This window comes from Parasteatoda tepidariorum, chromosome 7 (genome assembly GCF_043381705.1).
Source record: "Parasteatoda tepidariorum isolate YZ-2023 chromosome 7, CAS_Ptep_4.0, whole genome shotgun sequence".
NCBI lineage: Eukaryota > Metazoa > Arthropoda > Arachnida > Araneae > Theridiidae > Parasteatoda > Parasteatoda tepidariorum.
Window position 1 is genome coordinate 15,822,380 of NC_092210.1, and position 5,853 is coordinate 15,828,232.

Consider the following 5,853-nt stretch of genomic DNA (forward strand, 5'->3'; position numbering starts at 1 on the left):
AAAAAAGAAATCGTCTGCAACTATTTTCTCATTCAATTAGTTTTAATAAAAAAAAACAATCATCGTAACTGTAAATATCATAAATAAAAAACGAAAGCGCGACGCGACATTTGCATTGGAACTAATAAAGAACTTCGTCTTCTCTCTCGATTCTGACGCCTCACACAGCGAGAGTGTATAGTAAGGCTATAAAAGAGAAGCTGGCTCGTCTGCCATTTAGTCGCCCAAAGACCACGTGACCATGATTCCTCTCTACTGTTTTGTGTGCTTTATGCGGATTTGTTTGTTTTTTGTAAAAAGAAAGTGTCTATCACTCCTCTCTCTGTTCACCGGTACTTTCTCAGGTTTAACAGTGCTTGGTGTACGTGTGTATTGTGTCTGCACAAATTTAACTCACAAGTTAGCAAACATGAATACAAAACAGACGTCCTTAGAAAGTTTCCTTGGAAAAAAGAAAAGGCTCAGTGAAGAGACCGAAGAGCCTTCAACATCAAAGAAACATGCAACTTTTAACAGACAATACCATGAGTCCTACTTGAAGTATGGTTTTGTCGGGACAGGCGATTCACACAAACCAAAACCGCTCTGCATAGTTTGCGGCGATCAACTCTCTAATGACGCAATGAAACCTTCAAAACTGCTTCGCCACTTGAACGCCAAGCACCCTGGATTAAAAGACAAGTCCCTGGAGTATTTTGAAAGAAAAAAACGGGAACACGAAGGACAGAAAAAATTTATGATGGCCACCACATCAATAAAGGAGAGTGCACTAAGAGCATCATATTTGGTGGCTAACCGCATTGCTAAAGCTAAAAAGCCATTCAATATTGGTGAAGAATTAATCTTGCCCGCCACTAAAGACATTTGCCGTGAAATACTAGGAGAAGCTGCTGTGGAAAAGATAGCACATGTGCCTTTGTCGGCTAGCACTGTGACTAGGCGCATTGAGGAAATAGCCGAAGACATTGAAAAGCAATTGTTGGAGAGGATTAATGCATCACCGTGGTACGCACTCCAGGTTGACGAATCTACAGATATTGACAGCAAGGCAGTACTACTTGTTTATGTGCGATATCTATATCAGGAAGATGTGCATGAGGATTTGTTATGTGCACTATCTTTGCCAACCAACACCACAGGAGCAGAACTGTTCAAGTCACTGGATGGTTATATATCAAGACAACTAAAATGGTCCTTTTGTGTAGGCATATGCACAGACGGAGCTGCTGCTATGACCGGACGTCTATCTGGTTTAACTGCTCGGATTAAGGAAGTTGCACCTGAGAGTGAAGCTACACATTGTCTCATTCACAGGGAAGTGCTAGCAAGCCGAAAAATGTCACCAGAATTTAACAGCGTATTGATTGATGTCGTTAAAGTTATTAACTACATCAAAGCACACGCCCTTAACTCGCGCCTGTTTGAGCAGCTTTGTGAGGAGATGGACGCAGAGTACAGATGCCTTCTGTTATACACAGAAATAAGATGGTTATCCAGAGGAAAATCGCTACTGAGAGTATTTGAATTGCGAGAGCCATTGCAAAGATTTCTCTTAGAAAAGAAGTCACCGCTGGCAGCACATTTCAGTGACAAGGTATGGGTCACCAAACTGGCTTACCTGTGTGACATATTCAACCTGCTGAATGAACTCAATCTGTGCCTTCAGGGGAAAATGACAACTGTTTTCAAGTTGGCTGACAAAGTAGCTGCCTTTAAAGCCAAACTGGAGTTATGGGGACGACGCGTGAACAGAGGCATTTTCGACATGTTTCAGACATTAGCGGGTATTTTAGGCGAGACAGAGCCTGAAGATTCATTCTCCCAGTTGGTTCACGATCACCTGTCTTTGCTTTTAAAAGAGTTCGAGCGCTACTTCCCAACCACAAAAGACCCACGAACTGGTAAGGAATGGATCCGCGACCCATTTGCCAACAAATCGGGTGAATCTAGCTTGTCAATGCAAGAAGAAGATCAACTGTTGGAGATTGCAAATGACGGCGGCCTTAAGACTACGTTCGAAACAACAACTCTGCCGGTGTTCTGGATTAAAGTCTTGGCAGAATACCCCGAGATTGCCACCACAGCACTTAAATCCCTATTGCCATTTCCGACAACCTATCTGTGTGAAGCGGGATTTTCTGCAGTAACAGCAACCAAAACAAAGCAACGGAATAAACTGGAGATAAGCAACACACTTCGGGTGTCATTGTCTCCGATTACCCCCAGATGGAGCCGTCTTATTGCAAAGAAACAAGCTCAGGGTTCTCATTGATGTAACGTTCAAGTAAGTTAAAATGTTAAATCACTTTATTTTTTGGTGTAACTGTATTTTATTTTAAAGGTAAGTTTAAATACAATTAAATTAAAATTATAAAATCAAAATAATCAAAAAAATAAACAATCAATGCCCCCCCCCCCTTTAGTGGACCGTGGTAAAATTATCAAACGTTGACAGGTCCGCGGTGATAAAAAGGTTGGGGAACACTGGTTTACAGTACATGTTGAGTTTAATTGAGTTTTGCGAGGATAGTGAAAATTAGTTTGTTGTATATTTATTTTCATCCTCTGAGGTTTAGTGGATTAAACTTATTGGTTTATTTTTGCTTTTCAAGTATATGTTGCAGTAAAACCTGATCTTTTTAACTTGGGTAGCACCCACCTTAGCGGTTTGAATTATTGTTGACGACTTTAACGTAAGTATAGTTTTTGGTTTAATATAATCCTTTATCTTTCCTCAACATGAGGGAAGATGAAATGGATTTTAATTCTAATTTCTGTTCATCACGAACTACTAGAGTGTCAACTTCTACACAACTCGAATTTGAGGATACTGTTTCTGAACAATTGGAATATGCGACAGCTGGTGGTTCGTTTACATATGCGATTTCTTTTGCTCCTACTGGATAAAACTCTTTTCCTCAGAAGCCTATCTTCCTAAAAGACAATCCAAATGAAGTAGTAGTTCACCTGGAAATATTATTTCATGTGTGCACACCCGCCAAGGTAAACTCTTAATCTAAACGGTCAACTATGGGACTGCTCTCGAAATCTGTAAAATAACCAACATTATGGGAAATCCCACTCATTCTTATGTTCTTCCCAAATATATCACCTCCAGATTTTTGTCTCAGGAAATACCGATTGATCACTTTGCATCTGAACTCTCGTACAACAACTTATTAGTCCACAGCATTTACAGATTTACAAATAAGGAATCATCAGCCTTGTCTAAGATCTACCTAATTACAATTTAGGGCACATCAGCTCCAACTAAACTCAAATTCTGGTATAACCTCGAGCGTACTTCCCTTTTTTTGTGATCGTCCGCGTCAGTGTTCTAAAGGCTTCGAATTTAGCCACTCACTAAAAAAATTTCTATCTAAATACCAACACAGCTCATACTGTGGTGATCAACACACCGACTCGGAATGTGATAATTAACTCCCACATTGTTCTAATTGTCATCCAGTCAATACTTTGACATGCCCATCTCGGACGGAAGAAGAGTTTCTTAGAATTAAAAAACAAGTACCATCTATTATTCACAGAAGCCTGATGATAGTTTAAGTCAACGAATTCCCCCTCCACTTATGCGACCATATCTAAATCTGACCACGTCACTGAAGTCGAAGACATTAAGTCTATCGTCAAGAGCGTCTTATCTGAGGTAGTCACATTCTTTGACGCTAAATTATAAGTTCTCGCTCAACGCCAGAATATCCCTTTTTAAAAGTTATTTACAGTCATTGACAACCTAATCTCCCGTCTAGACACTTCGTCATCCGAGCCATACTTTTCAAGGAAAAAAATTCCGTCCCTTGAGCGATCAAAACAATCATCTACCTATTCTAACTTTTCCCAAACCTGTTCCTTCTCTTCCAGCTAATTCTGTCACTGAACCAATACCTTAGAATAACATATCTTCATCCACCTACACATCGAAACACCCACAAAATGTTATTTCATCGTCTCACCACAAACACATAGTGCTCCTGGACATACTGCTACAATTAACCACCAATAAAAACCTACAATCTCGTTCAAACGTTTTGATCAGTGACATCATGAAGTTGAACAAACATCACGTTAAGAATTCTAAAAGCTTATAACTTCACTAATATCTACACTCTGCTTTAATTCAAATCGTACAAATAATATCTTGGCATTGTAGAAGCATTATAAAAAGTTAGCCATCCAACTCACAATTTTCAGCATGTCAATAAATATTACTTCTTGGAACTGCTGCAGTATAAGAAAAAAACTCCAATGGTTGAAATTAAATTATTTCTCCCAATCTCAAATAATAGCTCTTCAAGAGACATTTTTAACTCCATCAGACACTTTCCAAGTTTCCACTAAAATAATATTCCGCTAGGATCGAACTAGTGGCCGTGGGGGGCGAGTAAGTTATTGCAGTTAACCGTGATGTTCATCGAAAGTCGTACCCTTACCAAATCTATGCCCCTCAGTGAACTGGTCGTAAAAACACGGTTCCCAGTAGAACACCGAAGTCAAGCATCACTGGCTGCGGTCAGTAAGTGGGTGGGTGACCGCTTTGATCAGACAGAGTTGAGACCGAGGGTGCACGGTATCGGTCCCCGTAAAATTGTTCTACCGCAAGTTCTAGATTTCGCACGCAGGTCATCGAACTACTAAAGTGGGGGAGCTGTTCCCTTGCAGAGGATCAAAATTGCGATGGCATGTCCGGATCATCCTCAGGGGTGCTTCCAAGACAGTCGCCAATAGCCCATTGTGCATCTCTAGTGCAACGTAAATAAAGTACCTATCTACCAAATCTACCACCAGCAGACAAGTAAATGTTCGCGGTTCAGATTGCTACGCCTGACTACCCCTTCTCACTTGTGAACCTTTCTGCTTCTAAGGGCCAATATTCTGCAGACTGGTCGCAATCTCTTAGACGATCGCTAACTAACCCATTCTTCTTAGTAGGAGACTTTAATCTACACCACGCTGCTTCAGTAGCCTTTTCAACATCATGAAATGAAGAAAAGTTTCTCGAGTGGCTTATAAGGCACAATATTGCCTGCTGTTGTTGCTAATTTACGTCGCCCTAGAGCTGCACAATGGGCTATTGGCGACGGTCTGGGAAACATCCCTGAGGATGATCCGAAGACATGCCATCACAATTTTGATCCTCTGCAGAGGGGACAATATTGCCTGCTGCTAAATACAAAGATCCCAACATGCTTCAAGCCAGGGCGCCAATCCTCGCTTTTAGATCTTATAATTTCATCAACTGACCTTTTTTCAAAAACGCCTCTGACAGATTTAAAAGCGATCACCCGCCTGCGAGTATTTCTCTTGCAATCTTCAATAGTAACCCTTCCTCAAGTAAACAAACTCAAGTTCATTGGAACCACCTAATTCCCGACTTCGATGAGTCTATCCTTGCGGAAAATAACTTCTCCACGTAAAGTCTTGAATTAATATATACCAGCAAAAACTAAAGAAATATAGCTCATATAGACCAACTTACAACCCACGTTTTCCGCCCTCCTGGAATAGTCAATGCTCCTTTTTATTCGGTAAAAAACGCAAATATTTAAGAATTGCACGCCCAACTCTAAAATCTAGAATTGTGGAAAACATATTTAAAAAAACTGCAGCTGAGTTGCGGAAGGCAATCCACGCAGCCCATAGGCAATACTGGAATTAAATCTGCATTAACGCTTGGCAATCTAAATCCTTCGTTCAATATTAATCGTGACAAAATACTTCTTTTAATATTAAATCGTTCTGAGTTCCTTCATGCACCCTCCACTTCAAAAAATAATCACAGTGAACAACATAGAACGTCATTGTGCCTTGGCACAAGCAAATGCATTTGCAGTC

The 5,853-nt window shown here is 40.4% G+C and overlaps 1 protein-coding gene across 1 annotated transcript; it reads left to right on the forward strand.

Moving 5' to 3' along the window:
• Positions 1-409: 409 nt before the first annotated feature.
• LOC122268400 (SCAN domain-containing protein 3) lies at positions 410-2,272 on the forward strand. The gene has a single exon (XM_043054292.1). The coding sequence runs from the start codon at positions 410-412 to the stop codon at positions 2,270-2,272; it is 1,863 nt and encodes a 620-aa protein (XP_042910226.1).
• The last annotated feature ends 3,581 nt before the right edge of the window (positions 2,273-5,853 follow it).

Bases quoted from the DNA above. Each gene is read 5' to 3' on its own strand.
- LOC122268400 (XM_043054292.1), top strand. From the start codon at position 410: ATGAATACAAAACAGACGTCCTTAGAAAGTTTCCTTGGAAAAAAGAAA.